General features: G+C 35.2%; 1 protein-coding gene across 4 annotated transcripts; it reads right to left on the reverse strand.

Annotated features, from left to right (window-relative positions):
* Nucleotides 1-1,238: 1,238 nt before the first annotated feature.
* On the reverse strand, nucleotides 1,239-27,359 carry mys (position-specific antigen beta subunit myospheroid). 4 transcript variants are annotated; one of them, XM_088270622.1, is made up of 16 exons: nucleotides 27,186-27,359; nucleotides 19,229-19,514; nucleotides 18,524-18,682; nucleotides 17,508-17,736; nucleotides 14,759-14,843; nucleotides 11,798-11,968; nucleotides 11,397-11,507; nucleotides 11,158-11,310; nucleotides 7,855-7,974; nucleotides 7,594-7,761; nucleotides 6,701-6,940; nucleotides 6,446-6,620; nucleotides 5,873-5,979; nucleotides 5,567-5,696; nucleotides 4,790-5,076; nucleotides 1,239-2,844 (listed from the first exon to the last, which is right to left on the reverse strand). In XM_088270622.1, exons 2-16 carry the CDS (start codon nucleotides 19,512-19,514, stop codon nucleotides 2,779-2,781), a joined length of 2,487 nt encoding a protein of 828 aa, XP_088126748.1. In that variant the 5' UTR covers nucleotides 27,186-27,359; the 3' UTR covers nucleotides 1,239-2,778. The 4 variants fall into 4 exon arrangements, with proteins under 4 accessions (XP_088126748.1, XP_088126749.1, XP_088126746.1 ...); XM_088270623.1 differs by lacking the exon at nucleotides 14,759-14,843 and adding an exon at nucleotides 16,227-16,311; XM_088270620.1 differs by having other exon boundaries at nucleotides 19,229-19,532.
* Nucleotides 27,360-27,580: the final 221 nt, after the last annotated feature.

A 27,580-nucleotide genomic window follows, 5' to 3' on the forward strand; every position in this document is an offset into this window, starting at 1 on the left:
TTATTATTCAAAATTGTGTTTATTTGTGAATACAAATACAAATATCTTAATAAATATTTGTATTTTAATTGAAATTTATCTTAATCCTTACAATACATATCATTGCAATTGACTTATATTATTGTTAACTAAAATAAATATTTCTCCATCAAACATGTTTTATATAATTTTTTTTTTTTTTTTTTCTAAATTGGTTCATATATATAGAACTTCCAAGAATTTGAGTAGTGTGGTTGTCAATAATGGGTAGATCACTTAAACCAGCCGATGACGGTCGTAAGCCCCGTAAATGCCCAGACTTCCATATTCTTCTTCATCTTTGATGAGATATCAAAAAAAAAAAATAATAATAATTTGAAAATAACTCCTGTAATTGGAGATAATCCAGATTTTGTGAACAAGTATTTGGACACACTCAAAATGTTGTAAACATATTTTACATTTTATTTTCTATGTATGTGTAATTAAATAAAGATACAATAAAAAAAAAGATAATTTGTCCGTGAGAAATCACGCTTGTTGATAGTTTTATTGAAAATGTACGGTAATGAAACTGTTAAACCTCAAATAGGCATATATCTAGTGTTTAAAAAAAATGCTATACCTTTTTAAAATATCTCGAGATGCGTAAAAGCTTCGTTCATATTTTTTATTGTTAAGGTCTTATGCTTTCTTCGGGTTCTTCTTCCTCACTTTCAATTTGTATATTATTTTCATTCTCTTGTTGGTCCATTAGAAATTCATTAACCAAGGGTTCAGAATGAGATTCAATCATCTCATTACCATCTTCACTGTTAACATCCAGGTTTATTTTGTTCATTAGGTGAACTTTTTTAAGTGTGATAGTGTCTGGAGTTACATCACAATTAATGAAATCACCCATTACTTGTGGCCATAGTTGTTTCCATGAACCTTTCATTATTGACTCTTTTATTTCAACCCATGCGTCTCTAATATTGTTTATTGCGTTTCACAAGTTATAATTCAGAACGTACATAACACTTTTCACAGTACGGTTAATATGCATTTCAATGTTTGGGAGGGAAAAACAACTGCACAGAAACAAAACATTTTTGCATTATTGCCAATTGATTTTTTTTTAAATGTGCGAAATAACGAATTGTGCGAAAGATGAGTTCCGCCTGTATGTATTATTTTTTAAAATCTGAATTGAATTTGGCATTTTTGAATGATCACTATCTGAATGGCTTATTACAGAGGGAAATAATACAAATGGGTTTGGTTTTATGTTTTTATTCTGGTGACATTACAAAGCAACACTAGTCTTGTTAATTCAGATCCAAGAAGTCAATTAAAGTTAAGCAATCAATATTAATTTCAATTTGTAAGACATCATTATAAATGTTAAAATAGCATTTTATCCATAAATATGTACAAATTTGTTAAAGGCACGAATGGTTGATAAGGCCTCCATTTTGCGTAACACAAGATGTCTCACATTATAACATTATAATGGCACAAGGAAAGCTACTAGAAGCTATAAGGCACATCACATCTACACAATATTTGCATGAAATGTGGCTATTTTACGTTAATATACGTTAAGCAAAGTCAGTACCTATTTAATATTAACTTAAATAAAAGTTTGTTTTATAAAATATTGCTCAGTATAAAAAAATAAAATAAAAATTCTGTTGTATATAATGTCAATATTGTATAAATAATTTCACAACGCATAAAACGGGCCGTATTTCCAAATATGTGGTCAAATATTGTTCAAAAGTCACTTACTTTAAATGGCACAGTACTCGCAAGACAAAATGTTTCTACATCTAATTTGTAGTTACATTGCCTGATAATGTGTATCATATTGTTACGAGAGAGTAGTTTCTGTAGCATTCGTAGTCAGTAAGTTTTATTCAAACGGAAACAATACATATATTAAATATAATTTGAGATACATATTCTGTATTGCTGCCATATCAAATTACATTCATTGCGTTACAATCAATTTTGCGCATACACTTCATTAACAAATGTAGATTATTAAAATAAACTATAAAATACAATACACAACACATAATTTTAAACATTCACTTATTATTTGGTATGCTTTAAATACAAAGCAAATAAATTAAGTCTCAGTTAACGCTACATTAATATTAACCTAAGATTTATTCTAAATGCCATGATAATATTAAGTTAATTTTAATACTACACTACGTATGTAGCGCAAGTATGGCATACTCGACATAACTATGCGACAGATTATTACGAGAAGTAAAGGCATCCAATGATCTCTGTACAGAAGATATTGGACATGAGGGATTTCTTGTTCCTTAAGTCATCAATCTATCACTTTATTTAAATTAAAAATTTACACACATACTAACGCTCCTAGATTAATAGAAGAAAATCATCTCATACATCAAACGAAATACATAAAAGGTTTTCACTTCAAATAAGGAAATAATCTGCAGGTCTGTTTTGGATCACTTATTATGTGTGTAAATATCAAGTCATCGAGATATCTCGAGTTCCCAGGATCTGCCGAATTCCGGTAAATATTTGGCACAGAAAATAAATGATCTGTAAAATAATCAGCTTTAAGTGTAATGTGAACATGTCGGAAGCTCTGTTATTTTATTTATACCAAATTTAAGGCACTCCCTTTTCCATAGTGTTTAGCTTCAATTAAATTTGTATAAAAAATATTTGTAATAATGCAGAGTATTGGCATCACAATGGAAACAGTCTAAGATGAGAAGTCCAACACTTCACCAGTCCTATTACATAATAGTATGTATGTCGAGACCATTATTTTCCAGCATATGTGGGATTCTTGAATGTGGATGTGGCTTGTTTGTAAATCGGATTCTCTCCCTGGAATACAAAATTATTTTAAATAAGTATACAAAAAAGAATGACAAACAGTTTTTACAAATTCTTTATTGTGAAGGGAAGGAACACTAAATTATAATCCAAATAAGGAAGCTCCCATAGTATGTAGTAGTAAGTGGTAGCTAAATAGTTTAAATGTGTCGGTTACATAATGACAAGTAAAATTATAGGTGTTGCGAGTGCATTAAGAATCTATCGGTTTGCCCTGTACGAGTATGGATATAATAACCGAAAGAAACATTTGGATACGAATCATTAAAATATCACCTTCTCTATACCCTACTTGTGCATAGGGTACTGCATAGAGCTAACAATTGATACTTATACGAAAGCAAGATGATCAGTCATGCACTCTGATGAAGGACAATACTCTACTACATATATGGGAAACTAAATGGAGAAGCCATAGTACGCAGGAAAAAGCAAATAGTAGTAGTATTGGCAGCACCCTAGTGCTCTAGAATGCATACCCGTACTTATACTAGCTCGGACTATGGACATGCGGACGAGTCCCTTGAGGTTAGACTATAAGATAAAACTTACTAACAAACTTATCTTAATTGATGAATCTATTCAGATGAGCATTTGAAAATCTGGATATTTATGAGGCTCATAACTTGTCATTGGCTGGTTTAAGTTTATATACTGTTGAACATTCACTATTCTACCATTGATTTCCAACCGTATTACTCAAATTTCGTATATTCATAATGGCAGTAAGTGACAACACCCTAAGTTTTCATGAAATAGGTGACACCTGTGATCGATCTTATGTGATATAAGTGACCTTTATGAATCCACATGATTTAAAAAAAAAAAATTCACATACTAAGAAATGTCTGAAAACATAATTTTCAATTTCTTATTATTTATATTTTATATTATATTTTCCATTTTATAATTAAAATGTAACTTTGTTTTAAAATCACTATAAATATTTTATTATAACTTAATTATAATGTCTACCGGTTTCTTATATTTCAGTTTGGTATACTTAATCAGTATTAATCAGTCTTGATAAAGAAGCGGTTAGCTTCGAAACCGGTAGACATTATAATTAAGTTATATGTTATAAAGTTACATTTTAATTACTTATTATTTAGATCAGTATTCACAATATGTTAAGTGTGTCAAAAATTTTGTTCACAAAGGCTATGAATTTGTCAACATAGATGAAGATGTCTTATGGTGGAGACTGAGCGCAGAATTTTGTCTTAACATTGCTCGCGGTGAGCATGTTACGTTACGACGTTACGGCATTGCTGACTGATCGCGATCAGTGCTCGTTTAGAACACAACCAGAGACAAACTAACACAACTGCTCGCTTGTGGCCTTGTGCTCAGTGTTGCCATGTGCTAAACCGAAATATCTGAATTACAGTCTAGAAATCTGTATTAAATTTGTATAGAATCAATAACTTAAAATCTGTATGAATCTTTGCAACTTTGCATTCGTAGTTAAATTGTCGGTTCTTGATTCTGTGATTTTAATAAATTACAGCTTACTCCAGATGAAGAAAAAAAACATTCTCCGCAGTTTGGGGAATTTCCCACAGATTGGCAACCCTGGTATTGATCTAAAATTGCATCCGACTTGGGATGGAGCATTCGGAACGAGCGGCGAGCAGCTCGGCTCACTGTACTGACTATACGAATGCTCGCATCGTAACGAGTTACGTTACGACAAAATGGCTTCGGTCAGTCCCTAGCAGTATGTATTTCCAAGGTTTAATTAATATAGTTACCTCCTAAGCAGAGCAAACCCAGCTTTTATTAGCCAAAATTTGGACACACTTCAAATATTGTAAATGTCATATAGTTTTAAAATCAAATTTGTTTAAAAAATGGCGGCAGTGGCGACCTCGAGAATTGTACGAGTCGGTCGAGGTCGCTGGAACGATAATTGCGAGTCGGTAAAGGAGCTCACCGTGTCCCATTTGGCCATCATGCGCTCCTTCTCGAAGCGTGCAAACTCGCGGCGGTCGTGGATGGAGGTGACCATCTTCCAGAGCAGCAGCAGCGCCATGCCGATGAGCACGATGGCGGCGATGACGGCCAGCACGATGCCGAGCATGTACACCTGCGGAGGACACTCGCGCTCCTGCTGCGCGCGGATCACCACGCGGTCGTTCTCGTCGTACGCGTACACATACGCAAACCGGCAGTCATCCTCGTCGAAATACGCGCACAGGTTCTCGTCTTTTTCTTCATTCACTGCGGACAGTCAAATGTAACAATGAGTATACCTTACCGTTTTGTTGTATCAAGTGTACAGATTTAGTGACCCAAACTGTCACCCGAGGCTTCTGTAAGCAAAATGCCAGCAAAGCCACAAAACCAGCAAATTAAATTGAACAATTTAACGTGTAGAACTACACGGATACGAAAATAGCGATTCTGGGTTGATATTTCATTTGAAATTGAGTCGCATTTACTAAAAAATTATATTATATTATTGATAAAAATATACCGATTTTTCTTTTTCTAACCCTCATCCACACCCAAAGCTGCACAAGGCACCGCATCATATTGAAACAGTGTTATATTGATTGTAAATTACCCAAAGGCAAGTTGATCAGTTGGGTGTTTCAGATACCATTCCAGGGTGTTACTTTATTGAGTTTAAACAAGTCCTTATAAAGCGAAGTAGCCGTTGTCACAAATACAAAATATGAATAGTTTTGTAACAAAGTAGGGCAGTCACCTTCGACCACTTGCACTCCGATGGGCACAAAGGTGCAGTTAGCGGCGCATTCCTCTTCTGACAGCGGCCCCGTCTTGTACATCTGGCATTGAACGCACTCCTTGAATTCCTCACAGCGGCCGGGACAAGTCTGCAAGAAAACAATCCAACTAAGCCACTTGGCCAAATAGAACTGCGCAACCATTCGTTGGCAATGTAACCGTAAATGGAGTTACGGTTATTTTAATTGGAATTATTTTATTGTCAGTTAGATACTAAAATTGATACGAATTAACGCTTTCCAAGAAATGTAAAAAGAATACTCACAGGACACTTGTCACAGAATCTGCCCGAGTAGCGACCTTCCTCTCCCATGCCACACACGCACTGTCCGCAAACGCACTCCCCGTGGCCCCCGCACACCTCGCCTCCTCCTGAAATTCCTCAGATTAGTGGCCCGACTCTCATTCCATTACATCTCAGCCCATTACTTATTTGTTTATATTAACCATTGCCAGCCAAAAGCAGTTTAAATATTTTTAATAATTAATACCTTAGTGCGAGTTAATTTTCAAATAAATAAAAAAACCTTTTAAAAAATTTAAAATGATTCCAAATTTGCTGTTTTAAAAATTTTTGCATTTAAAATAATGCTGATAAAGCTGCAAACGTGCCTGTCTACAGAGTTCCATTAGAAAAAAGTTATATTTTTTTATTTTACATAAATACACTTCAACGACAACAAAACATGGATAACGACAACAAGCATATTTTTATTACTGCTCCATAAGAAATGACTGCTTAAAATAGTATGTTGCAAAAGTGGCGCTACGTCACGGCTGTTTCCACAAAGAGCTCACCGAGTAGACTAGTGATAGGTGATAGTGGTGCAGAACTCACCCGGAGGGATGCAAGTGTCGTTGGAGGCGCGGCAGTCGCAGGCGATGCCCGTCCAGCCCTCCTGGCACAGGCACTCCCCGCACACGCACTGTCCGCGCTCCTCCCCCGAGCACAGCAGCCCGTTGTGGCGGTCGCACGAGAAGTTGTCGCACTCGCAGAACTTGCCCGAGATGCGCTGAACACACGAGGAGACGCATCGTTATTACCAGCTTACATCGCGTACAATCGCTCATTCGGCTCTCTCGCCAATCTCACCTCGTCGGGGCTGGCCCTCCGCTCGCACTCGCACTGGCCGCAGACGCAGTTCCCGCGCCCGGAGCAGTCCACGACGGAAGAGTTGTCGGGCCGGCAGCTGGAGGAGCCGGGCGCCGCGCCGCCGTGCACATCCTGCGCCGAGCACTCGCACACGCGCCCGAAGTGCAACGGCTCGCACTCGCACACGCCGCACGCCCACTTGCCGTGCCCGCTGCAGTGAGGGGAGAAGAGTTCGAAGCTCTGGGGGGAGATAGAATATGTCTCATGTAGAGTGTCGTAAAGCCAAAAATTACTAAATTATTGATTGAAAATAAGTGAAAGTGGTAATTTTGTCTTCTAAACCTTATACATACATATTTTCTTTTCATGAATTGATTCAGTAAATTTTACGCAATAATAATATTCTAAATTTGAATGGATATTTTTTTACTATTATACAACCAAAAAATTTGAAAGTATTTGTAAATATTGCATATTACGCTCTCCAAATTTTTTTTCTTCAGAGATAACAATTTTAAATTGCACAACTGTTAAATAGAATCGTGTAACTGTTTCGTTAAAGTGACAACTAAATACTTTTAAAAAAATTATTGCCTAGGGATACAATTTATTGTACCGTTGATGTTGATAAATAACAGTAAAAACTGAAAATCAGGGTCATAGAGTTTTTTTTACAGTAAATATATATATACGAAATAAATAAATATTTTGCTATGATAAAAAAATGAATGAATTGCTGAACCAATTAAAGTGGCATGATTATTTAGGTAATACAATTAAGTTTAAGAAAGAGAGAAACTACTATTTCAAGAGATCAAAGAACACTTTATTCAGTTATTTGAACCGTCCCTAGTAGGTATCCCCGAGTTATTGTAATGATGTGATGCACTCACGGGATGTCCGGGGCGCTCACAGGGACAGTCGCACAGCATCTGCAGATCGATCACGAGACTCTCGTTGATGCCCACCGGGTAGATCTGGAACACCTGCTGCCACTCTCGAGGGTCCGTGGGACACGATGTCACCATTATCTCCGCCGTAAACTTCACAACATCGCCCACCTGTCACCAAAATAAAAACGATTTCTTACTCAAAAACTCTAAATCAACTTTCAGATAAAAAAGGGCTTAAATAATTGAAATAGTGTTGCGGACCTTCAACCCGTCACACTTGTTGGTGGCTTCCGGTGGTCCGCTCCCCAAGCAAGAGGAGTAGTAGGTGACTCTCACGGCACTCGTCGAGTTGTCTTTCATTTCCACCGATGAAGAGATTTTCTGAAAACGAATTACAAAAAGCAAAATCAATAAAGGACAATAAAGTCTTATTAGAGTAGATTCCTTTTAATTGGAACACATTAAATTCGGGACATTTGAGTCGATTGGGCGGACGCTCTAATTTACCAAAGATACCATATAATCAAACAAATACAAAGACTATGATTGATAATAAATAGAGAATGTTTGAATCTTTTAAGATTCTTCATACTATATTTATCCTCCTGGGAATTTATCGAGATTGATTATTGTTATCTCACAGAGGCTAAGAAATTTCAAAGGCAGAATGTTGAATGTTACAAAAGTTGTAAAGTGGTGACTTGCCAATGAAGGGTCGTTACCCCTATAAAAGACCTGTGCTTATCCACATCCCTTCCCCTAAAATCGCTTCACTTCTGCGAAACATCAATAAAGAATAAGTTTGGCTATCTAATTAGGGTATATATATCTCCTGTTCTGAGACATGCAACATACTCAACTATAGACAAAAAAATGTCAGTATGACCTGACATTAGCAGGTTATGACCCATATTAATGGTACTAAAGTATGTAGTATACATATATAAAGTGGTAATAAAGTTTCAATGCTTAAGGAAATAACGCTATGTGCCACGAGACTGAATGCGAGTATCGAACCAACAAATTTGTGCACAATTTTGGGAAGTACTAATATTGTAAGCGATTTTCGAGAATTTTAATACTACCGCGCTGCTGAAACAGTATGAAGTGTGATCTTACTGTATGTATATACAGTAGAATCGCGATATAAGTAATCGCGATATATCGAAAAATGACGTATATCGAAAAAAAAAACCAAATTTATTCCCTAAAACTAATTTTTCATACAAAAATGCATTTATATAACGAAATCCCGTTATTATGTATAACAAAATCACTTTTGTCCCGTACGAAAAAATGCCAATACATTTAAGTAAATTTATAACAAATAAAAAATGTTATGATGAAAATATTTCAAAGCCGCGCCGCCGCGGCGCCGCGCCGAAATAAAAAAATGATAAGATAAAAATATTTCAAAGCTGCGCCGCCGCACCATATGCGGATGGTTTTATGGCGATTTTTAAAAGTAATTCAATACAATATCCCATCAGCTTGAGTAATTAGTAATGAGAGTCAATGAGTCAGTGAAATGATTTACTTTAGCAATAATAATTCTTTAGTTGTGTCGCCTACTTTCAAAATCCGCTAGATCCAGTTTTATAAGATTTTAAAATAAATACTCTATCGGAATGCCAGTTGTGGGTTTTATTGTTCAAAAATTTTAAAAACTTGAAAACCCCGCTAAAAAATACTTAAAAACAACGTTGTATTTCAAATTCCGATATATTCATGAAACTTGCCTTCTGACCCATATCGGTCAATCAGAGAGCGGAGATAGGTCAAAAGTTAAGATGACGTCATTATCGATTTGTGTCTCGTGTTTTTTTTTGAGTACTGAAAAACTTTCCAAAAAAATGGGAAAATTCTCTATTTTATAATATTTTATATAAAGATAGACAAATCTTTGAAACATAAATGTTATCCGGAGAATTTGGATTTTTTTTTGTAAAATCGACTTATATGGATCTGGCGGATTTTGAAAGTAGGCGACGTAGTTATAATCTCTCTTCTTATTTCAATGAAATTATTTCTGTAGGCCATAAAAATTCTCAAGTATATTCTCTCCCATGATCAGTCCACCTGCTTATCTCAATGGTAGACAATAATAATTCTCAAATTACAATCCATCTTTTTATCTCAATGAAATGATTCTGTTGACAATAATAATCCTCAAATTGCATCCGTCTTTTATCTACATCGTAAGGGCATTTGTCCACTACACGGAATAATTTTACCGTCCGTCCGGCACGTCAGTTTGCGTTTTAAAACGACGATTTTACGATCGAATTTACGCGCAACGTGTTCACGCATCGATCAAGAGCTCCGATCCGAAGAAAGATGGACAAAAGCACAAGCCAATCCAAGCCAATCGTCATTTTAAAAAACAAACTGACGTGCCGGACAGTAAAATTACACGGAATTTCGGGTAGTGGACAAGCGCCCTAAGTGGGGCGTAGTGTCGGTAAGACAATCTGCACACTATTGGACTAGCGGAGTAACGTGTTACGACGTACGACATGCACGCATACTTACAAAGCACGCCACACGCGCAAACACAGAAACGTTTGTGTATTTTTACGATTTTATGTTAGGATTTGATTCCCGATTTTTTACAAATTATTTATTTCCGTCGCTGCAAATGAATGACATTATGAATAACATTTACTAGACCCAACATTACAAAATTGTTTTATTTCAACTTTAAATATGGCCAATAAAAGCAACTAGGAATATTAAATATGACGGACAAATTTGGACAAATACGAATTTGTCCGTTTTATACGGATTTTAAAGGAATAAAGAGATCAAACGGAATTTGAAGGAGTATAACGGAATTTTAACGGATTTTAGGACATTTTTAGCGACGGCGAAAAAAAATTCATCGCGTAAATTTTGGAAAAAAAATTTTTTTCGCCGTCTCGTAATTTCACAATCTCAATATCGAAAACTACTCTTTGACGTCTGACAACACTGGCCGTCAGTAGCGCGCAAGCCGTTCTCGTTCTCGGCTTTGGCGGCTACTTGTGATATTATTATTATTATATTTGATGTTATTATTTTCATTTTCAGATACATATTTACCAGACCCAACATTACAAAATTGTTATATTTCTTTACTTTAAATATGGCCAGTAAAAGCAACTAGGAATATTTACGTTTTCCCGGTTTTAAAATCACATTCTCATATTGTGTACAAAATACATACGAGTATCATCGATTCCCGCGGCACTTTTATCACCGTAAGGTTAAGAAAACAAGTGAAAATATGTAGGTATTCAGTTCCCTATGGCCCCCTTCCTCCTTTGTTTGCAGAACTTGCGATCTTTTTGAAAAGCCGCGCAACATTTTTTGCAACGGCGTGCAACATATACATACTAAGTATGATTTTTTTAAAAATTCGTTATATGTGGGAATTCGTTATTACGAATTAATATTTTTTGGTCCCTTGGATTTCGTTATATCGCGATTCTACTGTAGTAACTATGGTAGACTTAGAGATGTGTACAGGAGTAAAACAAACTCAATTAAATTGATTAAACATGTAATATAAATGTGTAATCTCACATCATATTGTTCCTTGACCAGATCAACAACATTGCTAGAGTCGGCCGAGAGAGTTCCGGCCGAAGATCCCTCGATGTGTTCGCGAAGTCTCTCATAAACTGAGATCTGTTCGGCCGTCACTGCAAATATCACGTTGATAGCATTTTCCTTCACCTAAAAATGTAGGATAATACAAATGTACGAGTAATTCTTTTGTACAGTAGAGGTAACAAATTTGTCAGATTTAGATAGGTTCTCACCTTCAGGTTGACTTGGGATATACTGGGGTAGTCCTGTAGAGAAGAATGAGTGTACATTCCCTCAGAATCCAAGTGACATCTGCCATCATTGGGTTTCACAATGCCTCCCAACTGGAAAAAAACAAAACTTAATGTGAAAATCAGGGAATGTTATAAGAAAATAAAATAGTAAGAAGAATAGCAGTAATGGCTAGGGTTGTATGTATTAATTTGAAAGAAGGAAAAATTACATATGTATATAATTTTATGGGAAATCAGTGTTTAAGAATGTTATCCATCCTTAGACATTTTGAGTTGACATAATTTAAATAAATGATCAAATTTAAACCAACGTATTTTTTTTTATATCCTTGAAGATAAGTTTTAGAAAAAATAAAGAATTTTAGAAACATTAGTCTGACCTTGCCATCACCAGCGTAGTGGAAGCCAGCGTCCGTGGAGAAGACGAGGAGTCGACGCGCCTTCTCTCTCCAGCCGATCTCCCCGCGACACACCACGGCCTGCATGATGGCATCGAACCCGCCCTCCGGGGCATCCAAGTTACCCGACACTGCCGCGTTACGCACTTCACCCTGGCGCACAAATCAATACCAATATAAACATTCTTCATATTGTTCACGTTTGGGGACAAAATGTTTATTTGTATGAATTGTCACTATACTTCATTTAAAAAAAAAAAATATTACCACTTTTAAAAATTCTAATACTTAATTTTTTTGTAATATATATTTTTTTTTGTTAAAAGAGAAATATTTGTGTTTTTATTTTTTATACAAATATTTCAATTTCATACTATTTCTGTGAGCCTAAGTGGCTCATTATTAGAAATAGGTATCAAATTGTGGTAGAGTGGGTTCAAACCGAGAAACTCTGATTTAAGAGTCCGCGACAGTAACCACGGGATCACAACCCGACATATATTAAAAGCATATGGTAATTTCCAAACAGTTATTAACGGGGAACTCGCAAACATCTAATTCAGAAAGCAATCAGCCGCGCGTGGGGCCAGACGTGTCTCCACGCACATGTTTTTTTTTAAGAATATATATTGAAAAAAAAACATTGTTTGGAGATTGCTATATTTGCTTCTAGTTATGTTATATTAATGTTTGTTACCGATATTAACTGGACTGTTATTGTGAAAAATATATTTTCAAATTATTTCAAATTAAAGTTTAATTTTTAATATTGCTATTGAGAACTTAATATAACCTTAGACCACTAAACATATTTAACTCATTACTGCCCACGTTTAACCTCTCTGTTTGCTTACTTTTGATATAGCTCGAGAAGCCAAAAAACATTGTACAGATAAGAGTCGGGTAATTACTATACGACCCTAATTAATATTTTAGTTAGGGTCGAGGTTGATGAAAAAATGGAGCGAAAATCTTAAAAATTAGAATACATATAAACTAATATCCAGTACGTGGAGCTCTAGCGAATTAAATTTTTGAAAAACAGGAGGGCAGAGCTAACTCCATTAGAGTTTAACAGAACACAATTCTAAAACCAATGCAATGCTTTTATACGGATGATAAAAAAAAACTTAAGAGGACGCCTCTCTCCTTAAGTTTATGTGAGTATACAAAACAGCGCCTCGGTATATGTGTGTGTTTGTAATATCACCTACGATAGCATAATCTGCATAGGGCCATTTCAATATCATTTTAAGCATTTGATTTACGGGCTAAAAATATACTTGGATAGCAATTTTAAAGTTTAGTGATCCAAGGTTAAAACAAAAAACCTTTTAACAATAGTGTCACTGAATTAAAATTAATGTAATAATATAATGTGCAGTTTCAGCAGTAGGTTGGTTTGTGGGGATTATATGGAATTTCTTATATATTATACATACATACATATATATCAGGAAACAGGATGCATAAAGAGGTGTAAAGCAACATTACAATGATACAATATTATCCATAGAATTCATGAGTGAAATATATAGCACTGCCGTATTGTGTGGAAAGTTTGAAAATTGTTTCATTTGTGAAGCGTTTCAATTATTTTTTTGTCATAAAGGAAAGCAGAGCATATTTGTGCCAAAAATATAGAAAATATATATTTAACCAACATGTGCTACACAAGCCTATTTAAAAAAAATTTTGTATTGTGAATTGAAATTTATTTATTGTAACTGCAGACAGTTAGTAGAATTCCATATTGAATTGTTGGGTAATATATCCAAAATAAAACACGGTTTGTTGGAGTGAATTCTACATTTATTTATGTATATGTTAATACGTGACACGTTTTGTCTTCTTAGGACATTATCAAACACCTAATGTGTTTGATAATGTCCCAACAATTCAATTGGAATTTATTTATAATTTACATTTGTATATGTAACTCGAAAAATATATTTTTAGAGTTCTTGTCGGCGCATGTGTTGCCATTTTTTATAAAAAACTGATTTTAATTATGTAAGAGTTTGATTTCAAAATAAGGCATGGGCATGGCAACACTGATCTGTGACAACAAAGAGACATATTCCATACGGTGCCCGTAGAAGCATATATTTCATTTATGACCTGTACAAATAAGTTATCAAACCACTACTCTTCAGCAGAAACACTGACATGCAAATATGTATGAACCGTAGTTGAGAAATCGTATTCAATTGAGAATTTTTCATGTTTCTAATAATTTCGAACTTTGTTGGCGAACTAGGGTCATGCTTTTATATTTTTAAATAAAATTTTACAAAGGTGCAAAGATTTTTTGTCCAGACTTGATATGAAATCACCATGTAACACTTTACAATCATAAATATATATTGTACAATAAAGGCTCAGAAATTCAAAATTGAAAGGACCAAAATAAATTTACTTAAATATGTAAGTAATTATGCACACAGTGTAAGCGATTTTCCCTCTCTTTACACGAGCAGTCTTGTTCTTTGAGAGAGGTACTTGTTCTGTTAAAATTTTTACTAATATGCTTATAAATTGAATTTCATTATGGTGATGTAAAAAAGTTTATAATTTTAAAAAAATATTGTTCCGATGCAATATTTTTTGGAATTATAATTTATTTTAAAATATTCAAATGTTTACGTATTTTACAAAACTATGTAAAAATTCAAATTGTTCCAGATCAATGACATTATTCTATTGCATATACTTGAACGATTTCAAATGTTTACGTATTTTACAAAACTATGTAAAAATTCAAATTGTTCCAGATCAATGACATTATTCTATTGCATATACTTGAACGATTTGACAAATTGAGCACAAAGTAAGTAAATGTTGCGGAATACAAATGCATTTTCCCTCACCCGAGCGAGCCCATGCGTTTAGTAAGCATAAACAGATACAGCAGGCATTGTTAGGCAATAACAAGAGACTTACGGCGAACTGGTACGTGTCGGTGCTGAGAGACATTACGTTCATGTATCCGTACGGAGCGGCGCATCCCGTGCACGGCTCCAGTAAGCTAAACACACCGCCACATTACCAACCAAACGTCTACCCACCCATTCTTACTCAACGTGACCATCATTCCTCAAAACAGGGTTTCCAACTTAAATCGTCGCGCCGATGCCGAGTCGTGAATCTTCGTTTTCAATGTAAATTATTTTACTTTTTCAACTATCCATTTCAAATTAAAGAAAGGGAAAGGCGGGGAAGCGGCGTGATGGGTAGTTAGGTAGTCAATACTATCATATTATTCTCCTCTCCCTTGTAAGCAAGTGCCTGGGCATCTGCACTAAGTGAACCTACATAGGTTCACTTAGTGCAGACCTACATAGGTCTGGCTAGATTTGTAACTTGGAGAATTGATCGAGAACATACCAACAACCTGCACTTACCCTTAGACACAGCACACCACAATACAAATTCTATTGTATATTTCATGATTGAAATTGTTTGTAAAATAGAAGAAATTACTTAACCTGTTAACCGGGCGGTCCGCTGTCCAATTACGCAACTTGTAACGGGCGCGAATACTGATTCACTCCGTGTCTTAAATTCATGTCGAGACATGTATGGATGACTAATACCTTTGTTGTTTGAAAAATATACGTCCATATATTTAAATAAACATATATTTCAAGGACGTATTCATATGTCCTATCCGTACCAGATATTGTTTACGTTTGACATATTTATGCGTCCCGCCCGGTTAACAGGTTAACCCACATTTTTCTATTGGCACTTTGATTTTTCAGTGGAACTACATTTCGATGTAGATTCTACTTAGTCCAAAAATGCAAAAAAAACGTTCTTCAAAAAAATGTCCCTTACTGTGTTTTAAGTTTGGACAGCCGATTTAATCATACGTATAAAATATACTGTAACATTTTCAGGTAACATAAAATACAATGATCGACATATAACCCCATTTTGAAGAATGATTTTGAAGCCCCATCTGCATTGAGTACGGCAAATACATTTCAAAATAAATTTAACAATCTGAGACCATGCGCTTTCGAGCAATTTTATAAATAACTATACATAGATACTAATCTATATGTGTAATTTATTTTCCTCAAATTCTAACAAAAAATAAATATTAAAAATATATCGGAGATTGCAGTAAGTTTAAAAGATATTTTTTGTTCAAATTTGGAGAAAACGTAGACACATTCAGAAGAGAAAAGAAGAATCCCAAAGAAATGCTGAAATTCAAAATACACAACTACAAACAGGAATAACAGGAACTGTCAAAAGATAATCCATAGAGAGAGCTATATGTAGACACTAGAGAAGAGATACCCAAACACCACGACATCTGCAACCTCGGGGGGAGCGGGGGACAACAAGCGGGGCGGGGAACGGGAAGGGGATCTGCTGTGACTGGAGGGGGGGCACTTACAGAGAACTGGTTAGTATTTGTACTGAGGGGCATGTGGTTCCTGTACCCGTAGGGAGCCTCGCACCCGTCACACGGCATCTGTAACCTAAACATTGTCTCCGTGGTGAGAAATCAGCCAAGACATCAATCAAGTAAATGCTGTTTACCTCGCAACAATTTAAATGTATACAATTATACACCTCAAATTGGGTTTAGCTTTCGCTTGAACTTCACTTCATGAAGTTCATAACACCTCATCACTCGTTTTTAATATTATTTGATATTATCAAGCTCACTTTTCATTTGGTGCAACAATGACGTAATTACACTTTTTTTTATAAAAACAAGTTAAATTTGTCAAAATCTGCGGAAAGACTATTTACATCGGGAGAAACATTGACAGAATTGATTTTGTAAAATGCTGCAAGATGGTGCGAGTGTCATTGTAGAATTGAGTAAAATGGCGCCATTTCTGTTGGCGTCTGAATGGGCATCTCCTGTAATATTTCTAAAAGTGTAATTACGCCATTGTTGCACCAAATGAGCGACATAATGTAGTACATAGAAAAATATTTGCTCTATAAATTATCATGGATATGTATGTAAAAAAATAAAGTATCTACACAAATAAATATCTATGTAATGAAATCGACAATAGCTTGAAAGTGCTTTAATATTCCTGTAGCTCTAAGCGAGTAAATTAAATTTCTTCAGTTCCGATGAGAATAGGAATATCATTATTCATCAAATAAACTCTGTCCTAACTACTCCAAGAGAATATGTATAGAGGGCTCAGAAGAGATATTATATTTTTATTACTTTACATTATACAACAGCATTTCAAGATTTACCGGGATCACTTCAATCGGAATTTTTCAAACTTCTATATAAATATAGTCCAAAATGAACAAATTAAAATAACAAAATTTCAATGAAAGATTCTGCAAAAATCTACTAACAGCAAAACACAGTTGTTTTGTTGTGTTAACAACTGTCAACTGTGTCTTGCAACGCATTAATACAAGCTGGTCAATAATAAAGGCTAACACTCGCCCTTGAGATGTAAACAATAGGGGATTTACAAACATGTGTATCTCTAGCTACTCTCGTATGTTTCAAGTTGGAACTAATTATTTTTATTATGTTTTTTTTTATTATTATGGTTCAGTAATAGGTCAGTACATATTGACGGAATCGTCAAATATTTTTTGATTAATATTTTAGGAAAAATTTGATCTCTTGTACTCTGAACAGCCTATAGAGGAAGGTGTTTCTCTCCCAGCTGGGAGGCTGTGCACTCACTTCTTGGGGACGGTGGAGACGTAGGGCATGACCACCTTGTCCACGAAGGAGCCGAAGCCGAGCCGGAAATTGGAAGTGATGTTGCGCATGGAGTCGGAGAGCAGGTCGCCGAGTGCCGACAGTTTCTCCTTGTCGTCCTCCATGGACTTGCTGAGGTCCATGAGGTAGTACAGGTCCACCGGGTAGTCCTCCGCCTGCGCGTACCACACGTTCAGCTTGTGCACTTCATCTGGAAACAATACGCATCCATCAATAAAAAAACTATCCATTTTTATTCTCACAAATCCATTCTATTACTAATTGAAATGCTAATTTTTTTTTAAAGTTAATCATATCAACAAATATAGTATAATTACACCACAGGAAAAAATAACCGCCTAACGCTCGGGTAGAGCAGTCGGACGTCCAAAGAACTCGGGTTTCGGTTGTGGAGTAGGCTCCGTATGTAAAAAGATAAAATTGCCTAGTCAAACATTTTATTTAATAATTGTTACCAAAGTACTCTTAGTCCTCATAATGAGGGTTGTGACCCTTGTGGAAGCAATGACTCTTCTTTATTCATTACTGGATATGGATGCAATTTTAATAAGCACAGACAACATTTAGATTTAGAAGTGACAAATCCTTTCTAATGTTTGAATTTTGAATAACCTGCATGAGAGCAAGCATGGTGACCCCGATCTTCGTTTCAATGTTATTTGATCTCTAATCCTGGAAGAACTTAACACATTTCGGATGGGTGTTTTTTATGCCTGCGGACCGCTGGCGACGGGATTTGATAATTGTGTACATATGGTTTAAATCACAACAAGAGATTGGTACATAATATTTATATAAAAACATTAAATAATTCCTTCTTTTCTGCCTTTGAAATGAGGCCGGCAAAAATAAAAATACCCTTCACGTGCTTAAGCATCAATCGACCGAATGGGTAGAATGGGTAGAATGGGTAGAATGGGTAGAATGGGTAGATACCTTTCCCGTCCTCAGTGTGTTAAATAAGTCAAGTTTCTTACTTATCCTCAGCTGCAGGTTGACCTTCTGGGGGCTGATCTGCACGACCTCTCCGTGGGCGGAGCCGCTCTCGGAGCCCGAGGCGGATCCCCAGGAGGCCCCGCTAGCGCTGCCGCTGGCGCTGCCGCTTGCGCTGCCACTCGCACTCATGCTCATTCCGCCTGAGAGGGAATGTTACACTCATTAAGCGAGGCGTTTAAAATTGAATTACACAAAATAGTCTCGTACTATGTACTCTTTACAGGTATGCAACCCTGAGTGCCCTAGCCATAGCTGCTATTCTCTTCTTCTTCCGAGTTAATTAATTCCTATTAACTTTTCTATGAACTCCGGGGTTAAAGTTCTTATTAACCTTGGAGTGTCCAAAATTAATTTTCAACTATCAGTATTTTAAATGTTTTAAGTGCATAATGAAAAAAATTACACACAGATTTACTATGTCTGCATTTGGTTTTAATGAATGGTATGAGAAAAGTAAGAAGTTGTAAGAATTAGAGAATATATGCAACTTCCTAAATTTGAGTAGTATGGTTGTTAATCATGGGTAAAATTGTGAATTTTACATGCGTATAAAGTGATCACCTAAACCAGCCTATGTTCATATTCTTCTTCATGTATGTCGAGATGTCAATATAAATAATTCCTCAGCGGACTTGGGAATGATGATTTGGAAGTATCTGCAGAGAGAGAGAGAGATGGGAAGGTACCTTTGGAGAGCTCCCTGTTCTCTTCCATGGCGGCGATGTTGTTGGGGTTGTAGCTGTACTGCTCCTGGCAGTCCCCGGACTGCGAGGTCATGCTGGGCTGGTAGCAGCGCGGGCGCTCCCCGAAGTCGGGCTGGTAGCACCAGGCGCAGGACTTGGTCTGGATGCACTCGTGGCACGAGCTCTTGGCCACGCACGGGTTCTGCGCCGTGAGCTTCTCCGCTTGCTGCGCCAGCGCCGCGCTCGCCGCCAACGCGACGCACAACGCCATATACGCCCATATCTTCATCTGCAAAATCATTTTCAACTGTTTATTATTATTATTATTATTCATATACAAATATTGCTTCTGCAAGGGTCACAACCCTCAGCAATGAGGAATAAGACGGAGAAGAATATAAATATACACACATATATATATATGTATATACATATATATAATATATATTTATATTAAAACTTTATATAATATTGCTTTTTTACAGTTGTTAATAAAAGGGGTACATACATTATCAAAACAAATATGTATATTTTATAGGCGACCCTATTTTCTTTTTTTTGATTACCCAGCAGTGAAATTAGAGCTACACTGGCCCTATTTACTCCACTCCATTATTATTATTATTTCATCCGGAACAATAAAAAGTTGACAAAGTTTAGTCAAGATTAGGACAAAAATGACGCCATTCGTGTTTTCGACGTAATCACTTCTCAGAAAATATTGAAACCCAACACCAAATACACGAAAATTAAAAATAAATAACGAATATGACAGTACTTAAAATAACAGTATTTAAAAATAAATAATTGAAGACATTTCTGCACACCTAAATATTACCTATTATAGATAACCTAAAATTATACATAAATATTATTAATCCATTTCCTGATATTTGTATCGATGTAAAATAATATTTTTGATCGCATATTTATATTTTCAGCGACCCTTAAAAGTTCAATGTACAGCGAAACCCTCCCAGGGATGGAGTTCGAGAACTAAATTTAATAAAAAATTCGCTAAAAATAGGTTTTAATTCAATTTTAAATACACTAGACGTATGTCAAATTGCTACTATTTTATTAATTATGCCTAAATATGTATGCACATAGCGAGAGAAAATGTTAATACTGTTTTTATTTACGTTTTATTTTATTTTCAGTAACAATTTTAACGGGAAATAGCTATAATTTATTATTTTAAAAGTAAAATAAATAAACAGAGGAGCCGGTTAACTTCGCCAGCTCTAGGCGCCTATAAGGGCGCTAAGTTTGCGCAGTGCATTTCCCTACGACGCGCAGCAAATAAATATAGTAAAGTAATATGGGTCAAATTGGTAGTTGGACAAGAGCACCGGATGACCGGCAAGCGCGAGGGGAGCGACGAAGAAACTGAGAAAATCGATAGGGAACAAAATAGACTGTCCCGTTATGATTCTTCCTCCTCTATCACTACAAAGTATTTTTTTCAAATTACAGTTAGAAATTATCAATATGCGATTTCACGAACAATCGATTTGTTTTGGAAATTACCTAAATTTAGCGAGAACTGGCGTTGCGTGCATGTTAGGGTAGATACAATATATGGTTCATATTCGGAAAGTATTATGTATTACCAAAAACGTATAATCATGAAATGGCACAGGTTTTTTAGATTTCGTATTACTTCTCGTTGAATATGTAAAATATAAAATAGGTCGAAGCTAGTGCTAGTACTACTACTAATGAAGAGTAGTTCACTGAAAAGAGTATTTTTTACATAAGATAAATAAATACTTTTTTTTACGAAGTTACATACCTGAAAAGAAAAAAATAACACAAAAAATACGTTTTGTTAGCACGGAAATGACAGCATAACTTTTAGCAAGGCGGTGTGGTCATACCGTGAGTGATACATTCATCACGGTCGGTTTATACTCAATACACAGAAGAAGACGGTGATTCATCGGAATGATGGTTAATGCAATCAATGACGATAAAACTTAAACCACAACAAATAATCTTTGCCACAACATTTCCTCGGATAATAAGTGTTGTGATAATAACTGACATGCTTTTTTTTAAAATTATTATTAAAAAAAGATTACATTCTAATGAAAAATATGACAGGGAAAATAATCAATATTAATACTGAATTATCAAGTTTATGATTTCGCAGTTATCAAGCGCTGTTTCGTGAAGTAACTAGAACTATTAATAGATACGACACTTTCCATTCCTAGTACTCGTATCTTCCGAAGCGGCTTTATGTTTGATTTCCGTTTAAGATATTGTATTCGGGAAACGTTGACGTTTTTTAATTACTGCCGTGGAAAAAAATAAAAGGTGGCGATAAGAAAAATTATGAGTCTGCACTACAGTGTGTACTCATACCATAAAAAAAATCATAGCAAAATCTCTGTTAGCTGATTTTAAAACATAGTACGTACTAATTTATTCGCATAGTAAACATGAATTTTAGTACTCTCCTTATCGTAAAATACGTATTCTATTCAAATGAAGTGGAAATATTATAATGTTTCTTAAATAAAATATTGAATTCTCCATCTACTTTCATATTTTATAAATTATCGTTATATTTAGCTATCATGTGCAAAGTCTGCGATTTGATTCCCAATAAAATCAAGATAAAAATGACTGCATATCCACACGTTACCCTGAACTGCCATCTGAGGTGCAATACTGATCGTCTCCATTTGCGGTCTAGATAGCACGCAAGTGATTTGGAAGGTACTTTTCTCAGCACAGATTACTCCATTTGTTTACTGCGTCCGGCGCAGTGGTATCATAGGTTTTGATATTGCGTGGGATATAACGTAATACCTGTATACTACTAGTACTTGGTGCCCTAGGGCCCACAGGGCCGGCAGAGGTGGGCGATTTGTGATGGTGAGCGTGTGACGATGGTGAGCCACGCGTGGGCGGGCGAGGTGAAGTCTCAAACGGGAACTTGTCGATTGTATAACGTACGTTTGACTCAACATTTGTCTTGGTCGAAAAAAGTTCTCGACATATTCTTGTACATTTAGTACGGACTTTATATCTACATTACAATCCAGTATATATCTTAATATCAATAGTAGCATAAAGTAATAAAGCGCTAAAATTAGTATTGTTAAAAGACATATATAAAATGAGCGGTAAACGTTGTGATTAATTTCAATTCAGCCTCAAAAGGAATTCCAAGGATCCGTGTTCCATTAAACGTTTACATTCATTTGAAAAGGTGACTCACAATTTACAATGGCAACCTGCGATTGCATTTTTGTGGGATATAATAGTAAAAGTAACGGTAAATAAAGAAAAATGTGTACTGCATTAGAGGTCTAAAAGGCCCCGTAAAGTCAACAAAAGCTACCTCTACAATATGAATTTCCTGAGATTATCTTTATCGGCGTAAGTAAATATAGCTCGAGTATGCGTGCACTCGAACGGAAAGAGGGAGGAAGCACACATGCAGTTGCAGTGTAAAACGAAGACATGTGGTGCGTTAAATGGGATCAACGTATCTCGTATGACGATACAGACATCGAGCAGCGAGAAGCGATGTCACTTGACTTGTGACTGGTCTGCGGCCTGCGGTCTTCTCTCAGCCTGAAGGCCGACTGCCGACTGTCGAGAGCGAGAGCATATTTACATTCTCGCGGTGCCGAAACAGGCACGCGCCACCAATTTAGGAACATTAATAGAATAATCGATAATATACTTTAATTTTTATTACATTACACTCTTAGTATAAACGATTGATTTAAAAAAATATCATTTGAAAAAAACGGAACAATATTATCAATGTGCTAATACCACATACGTATATACTTATTGTTATAAAAAGTGACTACTAATGACACAAACCAATTGTACATTATTCAGGACGGATGAAAATAAGCGATGAGACCGTCACAGAAGTAGGATGCAGTCGAACCCAACATACTGTTTACTTACTACACGAATAAAACATCTTTTTAAACACAGAAAAATCGCATGACAAACTTGGAGAATGGCATTAAAGGCCGAAAGATCGGTGTTCCTCTTTTAATAATTTCATCGTAGTCACATTTGTAATAAGAGTTTATTTGACACATTCAATCAATCAAGTCAATCGATATAAATACAAACATACTAGTATGTATTAGAATACATCTAGAGATGTATTAGAGACTACATACACTCTAATTGTTGCAATTGATCTAATAATGTGTACTTATGTATATAAATTTAACTTAATTATGAAATAAAATAAACAAGATCACTTATATAAGTATATTAATAACATCTTCGCAATGTTATACACGGCTTAATATTATTGACAAAAAGGTGTGATGTCGTGGGTCTTGGACATCGATTACATTATCTTCACTCTAGTCAACATTTTAACTAGAGTGAAGATAACTTTTACTTTATATATGAACTTTCATTTGTAATAAATTCTGTTCAGAAATATTTCACCCTCTCGCCGATGATAAGTTTTTGAGTTCTTGTTAGCCCTGAAAATCCCCACCCCCGCAGACGAAATTTTGGATCCTTAAAATGAAATCGCATAAAAGTTTGATCTTTACGAGGCACCATGAACACTTTGCATAACATACCAAACAGTTTCAGACCGGCACTGAAGACACGGTAGCCAATGTGATGACAATTCCAAGAACTATAATCTCGCTCTTTGTGGATATTTCGGAGGAAAACATAACCAAATATGTTGTGACTCTAAGTTCTTGACTTGAGGTCCAATATCCAATACTACATACGGACGTAGTGTGTGGTGACCCCAGCACAGGAAGTGGCGGAGTCCACCTACGACCAACCTTGAGGACAAAAAGCAAATCTTAGACGAAACTAAATAATGATAAGAGTGTCGGTTATATCACGCACTGCGGTAATTTTGCAGACATATTCTAGGAAACAGATGAACCGAAATGAAACTGAAAATTATGGGAACATAGCTGAGGTATGCATGAAAAACTGTACGTTTCATAGGTACCATTCAAGAAATACATAAATATGCAAGTCAGTAGGCGTCTTTTCAGCTCATTTGGCTAGTAAAATTACGACACCCGCGTTGACATATCAGTTTAAGCATTGAGACATCGTCTTTTATGTCAATAATCTAAATATATTTGAAAATCATGAAGGTAGGCAATAAAAAAATATCTTTTTTTTTTATATTTTGTTTTGCCGGAATAAATAGTTATTATTTATCGATTCGGCGTTTAATTTGTAGAACTCCATTTTAATTATATTTCAAATATTAAAATCAAACACTAATTTTAAGAGTCTACTAATACAAGTTATTACTACAAGTCATTATGAGTCATACGAGTCATTACTACAAGTAATACAACTTGGGCGAAATAACTTCTCAAAAGAAATCGACAGGCGCATACAACTGGGATGGGCAGCATTTGGAAAACTAAAGTACATTTTTAAAGCGAAAATTCCGCAATGTCTAAAAACTAAGGCATTTAACCAATGCATCCTCCCTGTATTAACTTACGGCGCAGAGACGTGGAATCTAACAGCAAGTCTTACTCATAAAATAAAAGTCACCCAGCGTGCTATGGAGAGATCCATGCTCGGAGTGTCGCTAAAAGATAGAATCCGAAACGAGGAAATACGCAGAAGAACTCAAGTAGTGGATGCTACCCAACGAATAGGCACACTCAAGTGGCAATGGGCAGGACATATCTGTCGAAGAGACGACGGTCGATGGGGAAGAAAAGTATTGGAATGGCGCCCAAGAACTGGCAAACGAAGCATCGGCCGACCCCCTACAAGATGGACTGACGATATAAGAAGAATAGCGGGAGTGACCTGGATGCGAAAGGCGGAGGATCGAAGAAGATGGAGACTCATGCGGGAGGCCTACGTTCAACAGTGGACGGACACAGGCTGATGATGATGATGATGATGATGACTAAATTGTATTAAAAACACATAAAAAATAGTGACAGTTATTTCGCCTTGTTATGACATTATCAAAGTGCTGCGAAGATTAATAGATTGAGGGCCCTTATATTATAGCTATATAGATCCTGGTAATTAAGTAATAGTAAGTCTTATCAGGTAAAACATGTACAGTAATAATTATGGGAGAAACCAACAGTTAAGGGTAAGGCCAGTGTTTAATAGGTAATGGGGAATGTAGGTACGTGTATTAATTTTCGGGGAAATTTATAATAAAGGAAGAATCTATTAACATAGCATTGCGAGACAATATTTTTTTTAGCTTTAGACAATTGTTCTGAACATAATATTGGTAACATTACAATAGGTTAGTATTATTTGACTCCAATACATGAATATTATCAAGGACTTGTATAAAAACAAATGTATTGTTATTAACTAATTTTAAGAATCTACATAAATATAAATGTAATGAAAAAATAGCTGTTTATCAATAACGCATCGTGTGAGCGTTTACATAAAGAGAAATAATGTAAAATAACAGTCTATTTCAATATTTTTAACAGCGGTGAATATATTAGGTTGGTTTGTTTATTTATTAATTTAAAATCAGGATCGTTTACAAATTTATTAATTTCCACTTGTTCTAGTAGTATATTAATTTTCCTGCCTTTGTTTTCAATGTGTAATATAATTGATTTATGAATTTTATGGTTATTTTTATTTTAGTAGTTCGCAAATTGAGTCTTGTTTTTTTTAAAGATCTTATGTGTTATTAATATCTAGTTAAGAAAGAGCGTATTATTACAATTAATAGTTTACTCAATACACATTCTCCATAGTGATTGAAACAGTAAATCATGAGCATTTAAAACCTAAATAAGACATGGAAACGGTCAATAAATACCGAGGAGCTAAATAAAGTTAAAAAAAATGGGGTCCCGTTAGCCTGAACAGTCGGACTGGATAACGGAAATCAACGTACAGCAAGTACAATATACAATGACATATTCCAGATTCGCCCCAGGCTGCAACTCCGGGGTAGTGACCCTCACAGTCGCGGGAATGCGAAAAGGCGCAACGCTAGTGCAGGCCAAATTGAAGAAAAATATAAATAAGTTTTAAAGACAATATGAAAAAGTAAACTTCTATCAAAAAGTCATCCACCCTCATAATCAATATATTGAAGCAATTATATTTTCGTGTTTCGACGAAATCGTGTATAAATAAAGTTTTTTTTCTAATAGCCCATTGAAATCATTAAATTGAATTATTTTCATCAGAATTATTGTATGAAATCATGGTTCTCCACTCCTGCCTTGTTTATTTTATACAAATTAAGTTTTTGAGACGATGCCGGTGAAGACAAAACCCGGTCGTTGGTCAAATGAAGTAAAAGTGGAAAGAGATATTTGGTTGAGGTTTTATTGTTTTATAAAATCCAGTTCCACCGAGAAACGTCAGTATTAAAAAAAAGTTTTCACACCTCTTTATTTAAATTTATTCATATTATAAATAGGTATTTTTTTTAATGAGGTGTTATATATAACCATAATACAACGGAGGTTTTTATTAATGGAAAATGCAAAGCCCGCAATACGGTTATAAAATAAGCTAAAATTGGTATTGCTAGAAGATAAGGAAAAAGAAACAAGTGTAAGAAAACATCACGAGACGCTGTAATTTACAAGGCGAAAACATATTCAAATAAATAAAGAACATGCTTTATTACTAATCGAGAGTAAAATAAAATTAGTAAACAAGATTCTACGTATTTAAAACGAAGAAAAAACGTATAAAACACACAGGTGTGTCATCAGTTAACCAGAAAGCATAAACGCCATAGCATGTGTTATTTTTAGACGCTGTGTCATGTTCATTATATTCAATTTATACCAAATGGTATGGTAAAAACACTTAAATCAGGGATAACAATTAAAACTCAATAAATAAATAAAATTTCTAAACCTAAACCACATTAAACTGCACCCCTGTGAAGTTTAAATGGTCACAAAGATTTATCTTTCTCAAATACTAACGAAATAAGTTGTAAGAAAATTACCTTGTTTATTGAGATTGTGGATCTAGTTAAATATAATTCATCGAATGAAACACACAAATTCACACCCGATTACACAAAATGCATAATTTGTGTAATTTTACCACTTCACTCGATCGTTTTCCGCTTAACACATTCAGACCACAGACTAATTTATATATACATTCAGACGAAACTGAAGTTACTCCGTTTGTAGGCGTTCCATATTAGGAAATTTGACATTTGCAACAGCGCACCAAACGATAAGAAAACAAACTATAGTAATGTTGTCATCATTTAACAAAAACCTAATTGTAAGGAAAAACATGGTTTTTAACACATTGAAATTTATTTTTTAAGCTGATGCCGTTTAGAGAAAATACTTATTATATATATTTCATGATAGTCCATAACCATAG

This window comes from Brachycentrus maculatus, unplaced genomic scaffold, assembly GCF_059751285.1.
Source record: "Brachycentrus maculatus isolate JH-2025_06_01 unplaced genomic scaffold, ASM5975128v1 h1tg000388l, whole genome shotgun sequence".
NCBI lineage: Eukaryota > Metazoa > Arthropoda > Insecta > Trichoptera > Brachycentridae > Brachycentrus > Brachycentrus maculatus.

Coding starts and splice junctions, on each gene's coding strand:
- mys (XM_088270620.1), bottom strand. CDS start 19,526: ATGATTTTGCAGATGAAGATATGGGCGTATATGGCGTTGTGCGTCGCG. Junction 11,508..11,797: donor ACTACGCTGGTGATGGCAAG/GTCAGACTAATG, acceptor GTTTTTTTCCAG/TTGGGAGGCATTGTGAAACC. Junction 5,077..5,566: donor CGGAGTGCAAGTGGTCGAAG/GTGACTGCCCTA, acceptor GACTGTCCGCAG/TGAATGAAGAAAAAGACGAG.